Genomic DNA, 16,107 nt, shown 5'->3' with positions numbered 1-16,107 from the left:
GTTCACAAGAAGTTTTGGAATCGCTTCATTAGATTTCTCCTGCTGGAAGCAATCAAACAGGCTGTCATGGCTGGATCATAATGCTGAGTAAAATTACTGTTTCTGACAATGGAGTGTGTTGTCTCTGAAGACAGTTACGTAACACCGGTTTCTTGTTAAAAAGAAATCTTGGATGGACCTTTGTGATTAACCTGTGAGATTTTCTAAAATAAAAAACAGCTGGTACATCGCTCTCTTCAAAGCCACCAAACTCCACTGACAAAAACAGTAATTTTGCCTTGCAGAACACAGGAGATGCTGCTCTACCTCTGCCTCAGTCTTTTAGTTTCTTCATGTTACTGTGTGACATGTGTGCTTCTGTGAGTAGAGTTTGGATCCAGTATAATATTTGTATAACACACAATAACATAAACAAAATAACAGACCGTTGCAGACCAGCAACTCCCATAAACCGAAAGGTAAAAAATAAAATCAATGTCTGTTGCATGTGTTCACAGGAATGGCTGATTTTATTGTTTACCCACAGTTTTAATTCAATAATTTTAAAGCCACAAAAGTCAAATAAGCCAGTAATTCAAAAACAACAAAAGATTTAAGGCACATGCTAAAATAAGCTTTATTTTATGCAGTACTAGTTTCTTTTCTGCATTCCTGACCTGATAAAATCATGCAACTTTACTGGCCACCAGATTTATAACAGAGCCATAAAAGAGTAAAAATGTACGTATCCAAGTCAACAAGTCCCATCTCTATGAGGTTTACTCGAAGGGCAACATTTTGCAGGTCTGATGTGTTTCTAATGTCGAGTTCCTATAAAAATGTAGGCTTATTTCAAAACATGTACTATTTTATTTCATATAGTTTTATTGCCAACAAAGCGTTGGTGTTTTGAATTTTTTAATATTGTTTTAATTTGGTGAAAATCCATAGTCCTGTTTAAAATGGTAATTTACAGAATTACTCCAAATTAAGTTTTAAAAATGCAATTTTTATAACCTTAGATCATTGGATCATTATGGAATACGCACATTAATAGAGAAAGCACGGGCCTGTTTCACTCCTGCACGCTTTTATCTAAGAAAAATTAACATTTGAATTGGCATTCAGCGTAAAACTTTAGTATCTACGATTGTCGAGTCTCCTTGAACGCAGCATTTGCTGTCGAAAAGTAGTTTCAACTGACGTAAAGTCCCACGCACAGCCCTATAAATACTTTTGCGGCACGCTTTAGGTCCTCTTATCTCTGTCTGTTGGCACTTGGAAGGAGGGCACTCACGATGGGTAAATATAAATATTTCACATTTAACGGACTCGTAACAGACATACCACAATGATATGCACAAGACCGCCGTCGTTAAATACTTAATCTGATTTTATTTCACGTTTTAAATGTGATGTTTTCACATTTTGAGCACCACGTTGTCCATAATTAGCATGCTAACCTACCTTACTGCTAACTAGCTTGTTGCTAAATAGCAAATAGTTTCCCTAAATGCTTAATACAATATGAGCAACTTGAGTGAGTTACTATATGATGGCACTTATGTCGGCTGTAATTCAATCAAATTAAAGTTAACTCGGTTAAACCTGTGTAAGTCCCAATTTCTACAATAGTTGCTCTCCATTAATTAGCCGGTTGTCCATGTCGTTACCATAGACGGAGAGAGCGCGCGTCAAAAGGGAAACGAACTTTGACACACCTGTTAACTACCCACAGTTGTATGAGACGTTTTACAGCAAACATGCTTACAGATAAATCAGAACTTGTTAAATAGTTAAGTTAGAACTAATTCATTACACCACGACTAATCGCTGCATATATTAACTAAACAAGAACAAACTAAAATTGTGGTGTAGGAAACTCGCAGAGATTTCTTTGGAATTCTTGCTCAATGCGCGGTTCTGCGCATGCGTAGTGAACTTCCCATTCAGTTGCACATAATAAATGCCAATCCAAAATGGCAGAATACGCTAGAGAAATGGGAACACCTGAACTACAAACGCGATGATTCATACAAGCTGCTATTTAGTTTTGTGATATTAAAAATATTTTATTATTTTGGACCAGACAAAGTACCAGGATCTGTGTCCTCGTCACAGCGCCACAGTGCAGACTCTTCCGTGGGTTTGTCCTGTTCAGTGGGCTGATCCCAGAACAGCAGTGGCTATATCACACCAGGTTTTGCTTTCACCTCTGCACTGCCGGTTGCTGAATGGTGTCAATGAGGCCTGGCACATTTACCCTCTGTGTGCATGAGTAAAATACAAAATGTTTTTTTCAGAGTTTTAAAAAGAACCCTTCTCTTGCAGGATGTGAATATCATGGGGAGAAGTTCTCCGTCAGTTTGTCCTGCAGTTTTGGGACATGAGGTGAGAATGGGTTTATTTTTGTAGGTGGGTGATGTCCTCGTTCATGTGCACAGTATGATCTTTGGTCCTGTCAGGTGGGCTACAGATCTCATACAGTGCACAGACTAACTTATTCTCTTGCAACCCACTGCTGTGCACCCTGCAGCAGTGTTACTTTTTGGGAATAACAGCTAATGCATAATTTTAATGGAAGATGATGTGACTTAAAGACAGTGAAAGTAAGCTTTTGTCTGTCGCAGGGCCCGGAGCAGGCCTCAGACCAGCTCGGTAAGTCTTAATATTTCAGAATAAATCTGCTTCTGTTTCAGAGTTATGATGATTGGCTAAATATGTTCAACTGCTCTGAAGTGTGATTGACAGCTGCCTCTCTGAACAAAACCCTGCACTCTACTTAAATATGCTGAAGTTCTGCAGACGTATTCTCACCTTCATCCTTCCTCCTGCAGGTCTCCTCTTGTCCTGACCGTCAGTGTTGATGCAGCAGTATAAAGTAAGTAGTCATGACATCCATAGAGTCAGCACTGTGTGGTATCTGCAGCCAGCTGTTTCATCAGCTGGTTTGTTCATAAGCCAGTGCGAGACAAACTCAACACCTGGCATCGTTGGTCTCTGAGCTCCATGTGCTCAGAGTCCTGGTATTTTTGTTGATACACACATCCTGAGTCCACACTAGTAGGTATTAAGCTTATTGAAAATGTCTGGACTTGATGCCAAGGCTCCACATAACATTTGCTTTGAGGCATTAATATTAACAGGCTTACATAAGTATTTTTAGTTTGCTATTTTGTGAGTCGTTCTCCATGCTGTGTAGCACGCCCAAAATTCTGTCATTTTATTGGCAGCGCAGCCTCCAGAATTCTCAGATGAACTCAAACATCTCAAATCACTGAGACTTAGGACTAATAATTATCCTGAGACTTTTGTTTTGTGAGTTATAGAAGGTAAACTGCAGGAAATTTAAGTCACTTTAAAAATTAAACCTGGCAGATTCACACGATTTAAAATCCTGTTATCACAAATATTAAGTTTCTAAGGAAATACTCCAACACAAATGTGTTAAACTCCTTTTTAGAGACCTGAAACTCAAACTGCCTGACTACAAACTGTAAAGGAAAATGTGTGGGCAAGGAAACGGTCACTCATGCGTCTTTACTTGTAGTGAACATACTTTTCTAGTAAACATCGAGGAGGAATGTTTCATCTCTGAACAAGGGACAAATTGGGAACGCACATGCAATCTTCCTCCCAGTGCCTTCTTATAACTGGTGAGATGTGCAGGTACCATCTGATACAGCACTTAACTCCTGTCTGATCCTATACGCTGGAATAAATACCAGTTATTGCAGTGATCTAAGAAGTCAATTCCTCTAACGGGCACAAAATGCTATGAAGCTATAAAGAAACTTAAGAAGGCTGCTGGGGTGCAAACATGGTTTTTGTTCTCTTATGAAATTCCAAATCTTTCAAAAGGCCTGTCTGGACTCCTGCAGGTTTATTGGTGCAATTAATCAGGGCAGACGTTAAAATAAGACGGTTGCATCCTTTCTGCTCCTCGGGAAACATCTCTTACCCTGTCCTGTTAACTTCCAGGTTTCTGCTGAGTGAAGGATCTCGTCCTCGTCTCAGGCTTCGGGATGCTTTAACCACAACAAAGGTGAGTTAAACTGAAGCACGTTGGCAGTGAGTTGAGGTCTGTCCCGACTGATCCTTACCTGTAGGGTCGTGTCGTTGGAAATGCCTCAGAGTAAATCTGTGGTCCTGCTTTACGTCGCGTTCACTGCCATGAGCCTGCTGGGATATCACTGCAGAACACCGAGGACTCGTGAATGACAGGTGGAGGTTTATCAGACGGTGATGACTGAAAGTTGCTTTTTGTCTCTAGGTCTCCGTGATGGCCTGATGAATGAAACGTGACGGGCTCGTGAGCAGTAAGTGTTTGTTTTACTGTTGCACGTGATGCCAGCACTGTGTGGTATCTGCAGCCAGCTGTTTCATCAGCTGGTTTGTTCAAAAGCCAGTGCGAGACAAACTCAACACCTGGCATCGTTGGTCTCTGAGCTCCATGTGCTCAGAGTCCTGGTATTTTTGTTGATACACTGAACCTCACGGCCAATCAGATTTTCACTTTGCTTTTGATGGAGACGTGTTTGCTGTTAATCTCTTAACTCTTCGACGAGCTGAAGGATCATTCTGAGACTCGGCTTTATGTTTGCAGCCCGCCTTGCTGTTTTGTGCAGTGATTAAACTGAGTACAGAGATTTTACTGAGAATGTGGTTGTACTTGGCGTCTTCTCTGAACGGAAAGGTGTGAGCATGAATTGGTTTCAGATTAGTTAATATTATAAAGCATTAGAACTTCCTGTAGCAAAGTTTATCCACGGATTGCTGCATGATGTCCTGAATGTGTCTCAGTGTTTCTGACCTGATCGTTGATCCTCCAGGTTTCTGCAGCAGAGAAGGAGCTCCTCCCGCCTCAGGCTTCAGCAGGTGTTGAAGTGATGAAGGTGAGTTTAACTGAAGCACGTTAGCAGTGAGTTGAGGTCTATCCCGACCGACCTTTACCTGTAGGCTCGTGTCGTTGGAAATGCCTCACAGAGTAAATCTGTGGTCTCGCTTTACCCACCTGTTCACTGCCATGAGCCTGCTGGGATATTACTGCAGAACATATGAAGTTATGGTGAAGATGAAGGAAAGCTTGGAGAATGAATGCATAAAGGATCAGTTGTGTTTGTCAATATTTATATGAACTTGTTTTACTTTCAGGGATCAGAAACCGTCCTGGAGACATTGAATCAGAACAATGAGCAGCCTCTCGCTGTAAGTAAAGTCCCTCCTCCTCCAGTGTTCATGATGTTTGGTCATATACCAAGGCTTTCAGGACTCTCAGTTCCTGACTTGCTGTGGACTTGACCAGAAATTAAAAACCATCCCAGCAGGCGTCTGCAGCTCCGTGCTGCAGAAGTCGTGCTGGGAACATGACCTGTAAGATTTATAGTGCCATGTGTAACAATGATAGTTGAGCAAATATTTAGTCTGAACATCTGAACCTTTTGTGGCCTTGTTTTCAGAAGCAGCGGAGCGATGCAGAACAGTGAGCAGCTGACGTCACAACCACCAGAGCTTTGAGCTGCCGTCCCTCAGTTCAGGATAAAATGAACTTTCATTTGTAAAGTTTCAAAGTAACTAATGTCTGAAGGGCGGCTGTGACTTAGTGCGAGAGTTGGTAGTCTCTTAATCAAAAGATTGGCGGTTCGATGCCCGGCTGCTGCATTCTACATTTTGTAGCTGTCCTGTGCAAGAGGCTGAATCCCAAACTGCTTCTGATTGAGCTGCCTTCTATCGGCACAGGAAGAAGCTGCCGTTCTTTGCTGGGTATGAAACGGGCTGCACGCTGGCAAACATTTAAAGTGAGTGATGCATCTGACTGTTACAGAAAGCAGGATCAGATTGTTTGTTAGACCACCACTAAAACGTGTACAGGACCAGATCAGTAGAGCGGTACAGCTTTTTCCACAGAGGCGCCAAAATCAACACAAACAGAAGTTCCTCACAGCAGCTTTAAGTTCGTGCTGATGGGCAGGTTTGAGCAGCCAATGCCATCAGTGTATGAATGTTTGGTGGTGTACGGGTGGTTAGAAGAAAAAGGAGAGGGCTATAAAAGTACAGTCCTGTTAAAATCTGTATGACCCGATCAGTACCATTGTGCGCTCGCTGCGTCTGACTTTGCCTCGTCCTTTTACTGAAATGTACTCAATAAAATATAAAATGCATAATTCTCCTGGCATTTCTTTTACTCTGATGTACTGACGTGTATCTTCTTGATGGCGTGGAAAGTCTGGAGGCTTTGACCAGTTAACAGCTGTTGTGAAACAATGTGACATTGTAGATGCAGAAAATCAAACCCCTCCTGTCTTGATGGATGCATGTGTTGTAACACTGATGTACTTCTCTTGGACAAAAGTGTCCACTAAATGAAATTGTAACCACAATTTAAAAAAAGCAACAAAGTAATGATCAAGAGACGAGACATTCTTACCTCCCACTAGGAAGCACATCACTTCTCAAGGTGAAGTGCCATTTTATGAACTTCCAGAATTCTGCAGAACGGAAAGGGTTAACTGCTAAATTCAGGCTTGAGACTCCTTTACAAAGCAAGAATATGTCAGTAAAAACATCCTTGAGTTTGTTCAGGACAGGTACCCTTTTGGAATTGAAAAATAAACTTGTCAGACACATTAAAGCTTGGAGAGAAACAGTTACGACTCATTTACTGGGTCCTTTATTTGACCTGCCTAAACTGTCTCCAGACCCTTTGGAGTGTCGGTGCATCATTTTACAACCGTAGCTGCCTGCTTCCTCCACCAGGGGGCAGTATCTGTTTATACAACAGAACCACGGCCCCTGTTCAGGTTACGTTGTCCCTTAATGGAGACCTCTTGAAAAGGGTCTCTTCTGATTGGACGATACAACAGAATGCTGATACGCATTTCCTCACCACCCTGTGATGTAAAGCTCAAACATTTAAATCTTGAGTATTTTTCTCTTCGAACCATATGTAAATTATTTCTATTTCTTGTTTGACCAGTGGAGCTAACAGGTGAATAATTCACTGCACATTACAGCAGACAACCTCTGAAAACAGCCTCCATCATCAGAGAAGACCTTCTGACCCCCACCTTTCATGTCTCAAGTTCATGTGTCAAATACACGCAGGGAGCAATCCTTGTAAAATGACTGGGAGACCAACATATGTTCAAGAAAAGAAGGAAATAAGTATAAGATGTCAAATTGAACATAATAGGAACATGTATAAACTAAAACTTTTGTATCGCGTTGTGATGGTTTGTGTCTCTTTGCGGTAGTTTTGTGTGGTAGGGGTCATTGTGTCTTTGTAGTTTTGTTTCTCTCTGCGGTCGTTTTTTTGTGACCTTTTTAAGGTCCTGTGCGGTCATTTGTGTCTCTGTAGTCATCTGTTTCTCTCTGCACTAGTTTTGAATCTTTTGTAGTTATTTGGTGTCTCTTTGTGGTTGTGTTCGGGTTACTGTCACTCCGGCGTTTCTTTGTAGTTTTTTTTGTTCTCTTTTGGGTTTTTTGGGTTCAGTTTGCTTTTCTGTTGTTTTGCGTTTTTTTTAGGTCTTCCTACACGTTTCTTATCTCTTTGTAGCTGTTTTTTTGTGTCTCCTTTGTAGTTGTCCTTTCGTGTCACTTTAGTTATTTGTGCCTCTTAACCGTAGTTTGGTGTCTTTGTAGTTTCTGAGGTCGTCCTATGTTTTTTTTTTTGCTGTCTGTAGTTACTTTGCATTTGTTTGCAGTTGCTTTGTGTCTCTTTGTGTTAGTTTTATGTCCCTTATTACGCTACCATTGTGACGTTTCTTTGTAGTTGTTTTGTGTGTCTTTGCAGTAGTTTTGTGGCTGCTTGGATTTGGTTTACTTTTCTGTTTTGTTGACATTTTTGTGTAGTTTTGCTTTTCAGGCCTTCCTACAGTTGTTTCTCGTCTCGTAGTTGTTTTTCATCTCCTTTTTCGTGGTCATGTTGTAGTTATTTGTGTCTCTTGACCGTAGTTTGGTGACTCTTTGAAGTTGTTTTGAGACTCTTTGTGGTCTTTTGTAGTTGTTTGTGTGTGTGCAGTTGCTTTGTGGCTGTCTGTAGTTGCTTTGTGTTTCTTTGTTGTGATTGTGTGTTCCTATGTGCTCATTGTGTCTGTAGTTATTGCAGTCGTTTTGAAACTCTTGTCTGTAGATCTTTTGTGTCACATTGCAGTTATTCAGTCTCTCTGGAGTTTTTTCTTGCAATCCTTCTTGTCTCTTTGTAGTTGCTTTCTTCATTGTGTCTCTCTGCAAATGTTTTGGTTTCTTGGTTATCATCCTGTGTCTGAAGTTGTTTCGTGTTCCTCTGAGGTCACTTTGTGTCTCTGTGGCTCTTTGCGTCTCTTTTTGTGTCAGTCGTGATGTGTATCTTTGAAGTTGTTTGTGTGATTTTTATGATGGTTTTGTGTCACACAGATGTCATTCTGTGTGTCCTTGTTGTTTTGTCTCTCTGTGCATGCCCCTCTTGTTGTTTTGCATATCTTTGTGGTCTTATTGTGTCATCTTTTAATCTGGGTTATTTTTATGATGGAAAATCCTGATGATATAATGGCGTCTAAAAGAAAGTGGGTGAAAGTTCATCCGAGGGAACAATACGATCTCATCAGATCCAAAACAGCTTCGAGTTCAAGCCCAAACAAGCAACATGGAATCTCGAGTCACATGATACATGTGTGTGTGGTGTCATGTGACCTGCTTACAAAGGAAACAGTTGAGAAAGTGGAAAGTACATGACCTCGGTGTTACACATTCAAGAACTGCTCTTTCAAGAAAACAGGAGTTCTTCTGGTGAAACACTGTGAGGACACACAACTTCAAAATGTTCTGAACAAATGAGCTGTTATGATACATGAGTGTACAACGGTGCAGTGAATGTACCTTTGCAAAACTTTGCATGTTAAACACATATACAAAATATTCACGCATAAAGCTAGTCACTTACAAAACGACTTCTTTGTGCAAGGTTGTAGACGTTTGCATGCTGAACCTCTCACTTTAGCTGCAGTCAGATTTTCCAATGCACTTCTAATTTCTTTCTTGTGTTATTTATTTATGTGTTTATATGTGTTTTATTGTATTGTATTTTATTTTGTATCTAAGCCTGAGATTAAATAATTTCAGTGTGCATTTGAAAATAAAGATCTTGAATGTTAAGTGTGTGCAGTTCTTCTAAGCCTGTCCCAAGATTGTTGTTTGGAGGATCAGATAACAAGCAGGATCCACCTCATGGCCCCTTTTTAGTATCAGCTGTTACTGTACTTCACTGGTGCATATTCCCAGTGGATTATTCAATTAGAGTAAAACAGTTGACACACGATGCCTCGAGCTTTGCAGGCTCTTTGAGTTCAGACTCCTGTCTTAGCAAGTTGGGAATCGATCCTTGCAATAGGTGTGGTTACCATTAACACCAACAGCCCACTTTCACAACCAGGGGAATACTTTTCATTTTGTGCAGCTGTTTTTAATGAATGAAGGGAAATCATTTAATTGATTTATAAATAAACTGTCAAGCTCAACACAGATAAAATAAGAAGTGGAAGTAGCCACCACGTCATCAACCATTGTTTTGTGGAAGCCTGGAGTTTGGCTTTTTGGCAGTCGCCATCTTGTTTTTTTGGAGCCAGAAGTGACCACATTTGGATGAGGCGGTGGAGCTAGAGAGGAGCAAGGGGTAAGCAAACTCTTAGTTAGTTATCAGCTCTAACGTTACTAGCTTGGTTAGCATTTACATTGATTACGTATGCGGTAACTGGGCTCCTAGTTTTGGCTAGTGTTCTATTTCTGCTCTGTGTGACTCTCAATGGGAGCATCGGTGACTAAATGAACATCATGCTGTGTTGAAGAAGACTTGAAACTAGAGACTAAGACCATAAAGTCATTAGGAACATGTTTACTGAGGGAATACATCAGGAGAGGAGGAGGAGCATGTTCTCATAGACTTCTATAGAATAGAACCCTGACCTTCACTTCTTTAACCAAAAAGATATGATAGCTTAAAATGAAGAATGCCTTCGATGCACTCTGGTTGTCTTGTGAGGATATTGACCATATCTGCATGGCAATCATTAACCACTCTCCTGTTGTGTCATGTAACACTGTAAAAAGGTTGTGCTAGCTAGAAGGTGGTTGAAAGCTAACTTTAGCTGTTGTCTTTCAGTAGCTAACTGGTTATCAAATATGTTGGCTCAATATATCCTTAGAATTCTACTATCCATTGCCTGTGCTAACGTAAGCTGTTGTCTAACTGTAGCAAATGGGTAATCAAATATGGCATATCATTTAGAAATGTTGAATTTTACCGTCTGTTTTTATTTAAGCTGCTCGTCAAAAGGTAAGCGACAGAATGATAACAGTTTGTCAGAGTTCCTACGTTTTATAAACTGCAACCTGGAACACAGAAGTACATGGTTATCTTTTTGATAACAGTTAGCTTCCCACTCTTAGCGTGACGTCTAAGAAAAATGACTGCCATTTTAATACGGTAAATTGGGATAATGTAAATGAAAAATCAGCGCAGTGAATGATATCCAGAACAAACATTTTGTCTGATATTAATATTTTCAAAACACAAACTGACCTAAAGTGTAACAGACATGCGTGGGGGACATCAGTGTGGGGAACAATTTTTCAAGTGTTAACAGATCTACTTAGCTCATTAAACACTGAGTTTCTCTTCAAAATGACAGCTAACAGTCAGCATATTGACAGATTCAGCCAGAAACAGCTGCAATGACTAATGACACGACACGCTGATTCACAAACTGGGACAAACTATGATAATTATCTGTGTAAATGCTGAAAACAAGAATAAAATAATGCTAATTGTGGTGACATTCAGGACATGTTGGTGTATTTATTGGGTCGAGCTACCCAGGTCAAAATTGGGACAACCTGAAAAAAACTGGGACATGAGATCACTGTCGTCTAATATGCTGAATATGTTTGGGCATGTAGTCTATTGTACTGATGAAATATAGCTGCTTATGAACGAAACTTTTTGTAGGATACATTTGGCCAATGTTTAATCTGAAATGTAGTTCGTCTCTATGCTGCAAAAAACAGACTGCAGAGTCATAAATTATGTTTTGTAACCCCCCCGAACTACAGGTTACGGTGCCGACCGTAGACTGCAATGTTTGCAATGCAATGGTCCACACCAGTGACCTTTTCCCACATCTCTTCTTGCAATCAATGCGTGTCATCTCTGTGCTGTCAAATCTCTAATAATGGTGTCTAAATGTCCAAAGAGACATGTACGACTCATTGTAGATGTGTTTATTTGATTCATAATGAAAACTGTTCCATATTTTCATCCAGTACCCATACTGTACTGTTCAGTATTTATTCTATTTTCTGAAACTAAGTCTGTATTTCCAGTTCAAACCAGTTGATTGTGATGATGACGGTTTTCCTAATAAGTATGCTGAATATGGAGTCCCACCTGAGTGACTCAGTAGTCTGATCGATGAACGCATTCAGACAATCCTTTCCCGGGTTTCAGTCTGTTTACTACAAATGTACTTTTCTCTCTGTCCATCTTCGACTTCCTGCCTTACATCTGCTGAGCACGCTCTACATTCTCACAACCACGCGGTGTCCACGCGTCGCTTCTGGGCGCTGATTGGCTGGAGACGACACAAACAAAGCTTTTCCACCAATGGGAGCAGTGTGCACGCGCTGAGCCATGCTGCTCATTCTGGCAGCTCATGCCCCACTGAGGCTCGTCATATAAAACCAGCAGGGCCGTCTTTGTTTACAGCAGAGTCGATAGAGTCAAATAGGGAGCGCGTGCTTCCACAAACCTAACGATCGCTCCACAGCGGTTCAATCTATAAGTTTATCTGTGTTGGATATCAGAAATCAGCAGTCATGGTGGCAATGGCAAAGAGAGTGAAGACCTTCCAGATTGTCTTTTCGGACCCCTGCAAGACTTTTTACTGTGGGGGGGACAAGGTGTCCGGCCGGGTGGAGGTGGAGGTGAACGAGGTGACGCGGGTGTCCGCAATGAAGGTTCTGGGTCTGGGCTGCGCCAAAGTGGAGTACGCTAAAGGCAAGCAGCGGTGCAGACAGGAGGCCGAGTACCTCCGCTACGAGGAGGTGCTGCTGCTGGACGAGCAGCCCACAGGTACGGACATTTGATCATCCTCTGCAGCCTGGTATCACCACCGTGCAGTTATCTGTGTAACACATTAGCGCGGCATAGATAACCCACATGCGTCAGTCTGTAAATGGTGTAATGGATAAGGGTTTCTGAGAATATCGATTCACATGCGTATCCGAGCTGTTTTTTAATACTGTGTCGATTCTCACAAACATCGACTGTAAATGATTAACTTACAGGGACTGTGAAAAGTATCGGTTATATTTTCTGATTTGATTAAGAAGGTCGACAGTTTTGACCCAAATTATTAATTGGTGTTTACTCTATACTGAGATGAGATTTAATAATGCTGTTACAATGGATAAAAGCCATTCTTAGAAATTCAAGTCATTTTTCAGAAGTTAAAGAATGACTGACTGGCATTGAACGCAACTTTAAAGCGGAACTCCCCTATATCTCGCGTTACAGGAGATTACAGGGAGTCTCCCAGACAGGATTTATGGATAATGACTCTGCTGGTGTTTCCCACGTTGACTCAGATGACTTAAACTACGACATGAAGTCATTGTCATTGATTAATAACAGGGTAATAAAAATGTATTTCATTTTCTCTCCTCAGACTCTGACGGATCAGTCGTGTTGAGGCCTGGAAACAAATACCAGTACAGCTTTGGATTTGAGCTCCCCCAGCAAGGGTAAGACAGCGTTTCTTATTTCAGCTGTGATGACATCATTTTGAAAGCATGACTTTTCAGAGAATACTTTTGGTTTTACTTATTTTCCTCACACGTGTTCTCACAGGCAGCTCGTGTCGTCATACAAGGGGAAGTTCGGCTATGTCCACTACTATGTGAAGGCCCTGATGGACAGGCCACAGCAGCACACCCTTGAGTGCAAGAAACCCTTTGAGGTGGAGGAGCCTCTGGATGTGAACACCCCGGACCTGCTGGTGAGTTCACTCAACAGCAACGTCTGGATCTGGAAATTTGAGCTCTTTCGTGCTGCTTGTTTCATAATCTTGACGTTGCTCGGCCTGAGTTTGACCCTTCTGCGTCTCTTTAGTCTCCCACAGGTGGCATGAAGGAGAAGAAAGTTACCTGCATGTTCATCCCAGACGGCCAGGTGTCACTGAACGTCAAAATCGATCGCCGTGGCTTCTGTGAAGGTGAAGACATCTGCATCAACGCAAAGTTTGAGAACACCTGCTCTCGCATCGTGGTGCCCAAAGCCGCCATCATCGCTAAACACACCTACCAGGCCAACGGGCGCACCAAAGTCTTCCGTCAGAAGCTGAGCTCGGTGCGCGGGAACCACATCATCTCCGGGATGTGTGACGCCTGGCAGGGGAAGACCATCAGGGTGCCCAAGATCAAACCGTCCATGCTGGGGTGCAACATCATCCGAGTGGAGTACGCGCTCATGGTAAGAAGACTAAACAACTAACTAACTAAATAGTTTGGTTTTTTAAATCCCTTTTGAGAGTTGAAATTAAAGATTTTTTCTTTTGATCTTCCTCCAGATTTACATCCACATCCCCGGGAGCGAGAAGCTGATCCTGGAGCTGCCTCTGGTCATCGGGACAGCCGGTCTGGGCAGCCGCAGCAACAGCGTGAGCAGCCAGGAAGGATCGGTCAGCAACGCCTCGCAGAGCTGGGTGTCCCTCAGGATGCCCTCCGAGCCCCCCAGCTACTGCGACGTCACCCGGGACTGTCGCCTGGACCAGCCGCTCACGCCGCTGCTGGACGACTTCGATGGAGACGACAGCCCGATCTTCATGAACGTCCCCGCCTTCCCGTTCCCCCCACCTCCTGCCTACACTGAGGTAAGAGTCTCAACCAAGTGGTTGTGATAAACGAATAATTCTTTCTCTTGAGTTAATAAGAAATTAATGAATCCATATTTTCTCTCCCCAGGCCGAGGAGGAGTTTAATGGAAACGTCCGCATGCTTCCAGTCTGCTGAAGTGCAGCAGGGACTCTTGAACTGTGGTCCAGCTCTCAGGGACCGATCATGTAACGCACTTGAAAAGGAGCACAAGGTCCAAACTCCAGAATGTTTGTTGGGGGAGTAAAGGCGGGTCTGAGGAGATGGACAGAAACGATGCTCGCCTGTTCTGACGCCGCGCTTCATCACCTCCGCTCGTCCTGAGTCTTCCTCCCGCCGCCCGTCGGGTCCTGGTCCTGGAGGTCGAGCCGCAGAGCCGTGCAGCGCTACATTTCTGAATAAGCTGTCCCTTCCAGACACCCTCACACTGTGGGGGTCTCGCTGTCCATTCACAGACACTTTAAGACTTTATTATCGGGGCCAAGCAGTGTACGAGCCGGCCCCCGCCTGCTGCAACATCTTTGCCTTTTCGGGGTTTGTCCTCTCCTCCCGGTGCTTCGTCATTCCAGTCAAACCCGCGACTCTAAGGGATCCACCAGAGGAACAGTCCTCCCTGTTAGCCAGCTTGTGTTGCTGTACAGAGTTAGTCAGGAGCATGTAGAAGAATCCTCCTTCGATGCTGATGAAACCGCTCAGCATCCTGATCCTCTGATGTACCAGTGTTGGAAACAAAGCGTTTTCTTCCTGTATGTTTTTGCACTTTTGGTTGATGCATTTTGCTCTTCGACTGCCTAAAGAGTTTCTGTTTGTTAACTTTAGTTTGAACAATATTTGTGAAGTGGAGATTTTTTTCTAGTTAAACACTCTAAACTTGTTTGAACCTCACGGTTTATTTCCATATAAGGGCTTAGCTTAGCTTAGCATAGTGCCAAACATGTTCCACACACACTCCGGTAAGATGGGACGCACCTTCTGTGAGGATAATCATGTTCTGCAGTTGTCCTAGACAACATTTCATTCCACTGTGGTGGTTTCATAACTTCTGTTCTTTCAGGGCGTAAAGAAAATCACTGTTAAAGACTGATTTGTGACAAAGTATGTTTGCGATGCATCCTTCATACTTCAGACGAGTATTTTTGTATGAAACCCTATGGGTTGTTTTTTATAATAAAGAAATGTTCAAAGTATCCAGCGTGTCTGCCTTTTCCTTTGAAGAGCGGGTTTAGATGGGATGTGTTGGGTTCTCTAAGAGGAGTTAGAGGTGGTTGGTGAGAAGACTGCCTGGGTTACCTGTTGGCCAGGTGTCACCACTAACGGTGCATTCAAGTGCTCCTCAGATGGTCCTTTAACCCTGGTTGGGAATCATTCTTTTGAACAACACAAACACTAAAAAGAAGATCAGTTTTTCTGCTCTCCCTACGTACGTTGATATTTTTCCAGTATTCTGGATCTTTACTGGACTTGCTGCTGCATCCGTTCAACCCAAAACCACTACAATGCTGTTTTATTAAGGTCGTTATCAGATTAATGCCAATAAATAACTTCTGAGCAAAAAATGAAGAGCCTTCAAAGCTTCATGTGCATGAAGAAGTAAAACGTTTCTGGTCATCGAGTCATCTTACACTTTCGTCCACGTCTCTCCGGACTCTGACTTCAGCTTGGAAAGTCGTGCTAAACTTTTAAAACTCCTGCCTGACTTTCCAAGTTTTTCCGTCTTTTGTGGAATATTTCATAAAAATGTTCCAGTCAGAATTGATTTTCCGATTCTTCTGACTCCACACGAACGCAGCATCACTCAGCCCAGAGAAGCAGCATGACATGGACTGAAGGCTAAATCACTTGCTGGTGAAGCTGCGTGACCATAACCTTTCATATTCAATCAAGTTCTCTGTTTACAGGAATTAATCAACTTTATCTGCATGGATTTGTTTTGATCTGTTTAAATGGTAAATGGACTGTAGTTATATAGCGACCACTCAGAGCTTACACCATTCACACACACATTCACACACACATTCACACACACATTCACACACTGATGGCAGAGGCTGCTACGTAAAGTGCCCAACTGTCAATCAGATATCACATTCATACCCGTTGGCTATGGGAGCTATTTGGGGTTCAGTGTCTTGCCCAAGGACACTACGACATGTAGCCTGAGGGAGCTGGGGATCGAACCTCCGAACTTCCGATTGAAAGACTCTACCACTGAGCCACAGCCGCCCC

At 42.5% G+C, this 16,107-nt stretch overlaps 1 protein-coding gene, 1 long non-coding RNA gene and 3 other non-coding genes across 5 annotated transcripts; all 5 read left to right on the top strand.

Moving 5' to 3' along the window:
- Positions 1-1,224: 1,224 nt before the first annotated feature.
- LOC138609017 (uncharacterized) lies at positions 1,225-6,167 on the top strand. The gene is made up of 9 exons (XR_011309460.1): positions 1,225-1,281; positions 2,311-2,370; positions 2,610-2,637; positions 2,817-2,860; positions 3,961-4,024; positions 4,253-4,298; positions 4,812-4,874; positions 5,134-5,187; positions 5,439-6,167. It is a non-coding gene; the product is annotated as an uncharacterized lncRNA (long non-coding RNA).
- On the top strand, positions 2,888-3,025 carry LOC138609564 (small nucleolar RNA SNORA8). The gene has a single exon (XR_011309489.1). It is a non-coding gene; the product is annotated as a small nucleolar RNA SNORA8 (small nucleolar RNA).
- Positions 4,332-4,469, top strand: LOC138609563 (small nucleolar RNA SNORA8). The gene has a single exon (XR_011309488.1). It is a non-coding gene; the product is annotated as a small nucleolar RNA SNORA8 (small nucleolar RNA).
- On the top strand, positions 4,905-5,038 carry LOC138609569 (small nucleolar RNA SNORA18). The gene has a single exon (XR_011309494.1). It is a non-coding gene; the product is annotated as a small nucleolar RNA SNORA18 (small nucleolar RNA).
- Positions 6,168-11,728: 5,561 nt separating the features above from the next.
- On the top strand, positions 11,729-15,068 carry txnipa (thioredoxin interacting protein a). The gene is made up of 6 exons (XM_069682013.1): positions 11,729-12,082; positions 12,678-12,753; positions 12,860-13,007; positions 13,121-13,480; positions 13,578-13,880; positions 13,972-15,068. Exons 1-6 carry the CDS (start codon positions 11,827-11,829, stop codon positions 14,017-14,019), a joined length of 1,191 nt encoding a protein of 396 aa, XP_069538114.1. The 5' UTR covers positions 11,729-11,826; the 3' UTR covers positions 14,020-15,068.
- Positions 15,069-16,107: the final 1,039 nt, after the last annotated feature.

This window comes from Semicossyphus pulcher, unplaced genomic scaffold, assembly GCF_022749685.1.
Source record: "Semicossyphus pulcher isolate SPU_LCO1_2020_fin unplaced genomic scaffold, fSemPul1.0.p SCAF_5, whole genome shotgun sequence".
NCBI lineage: Eukaryota > Metazoa > Chordata > Actinopteri > Labriformes > Labridae > Semicossyphus > Semicossyphus pulcher.
The sequence above is the reverse complement of the archived record's forward strand: the minus strand, read 5'-3'. Positions and strand labels throughout refer to the sequence as shown.

Coding starts and splice junctions, on each gene's coding strand:
- txnipa (XM_069682013.1), top strand. CDS start 11,827: ATGGTGGCAATGGCAAAGAGAGTGAAGACCTTCCAGATTGTCTTTTCG. Junction 13,008..13,120: donor TGAACACCCCGGACCTGCTG/GTGAGTTCACTC, acceptor GCGTCTCTTTAG/TCTCCCACAGGTGGCATGAA. Junction 13,881..13,971: donor CACCTCCTGCCTACACTGAG/GTAAGAGTCTCA, acceptor TTCTCTCCCCAG/GCCGAGGAGGAGTTTAATGG.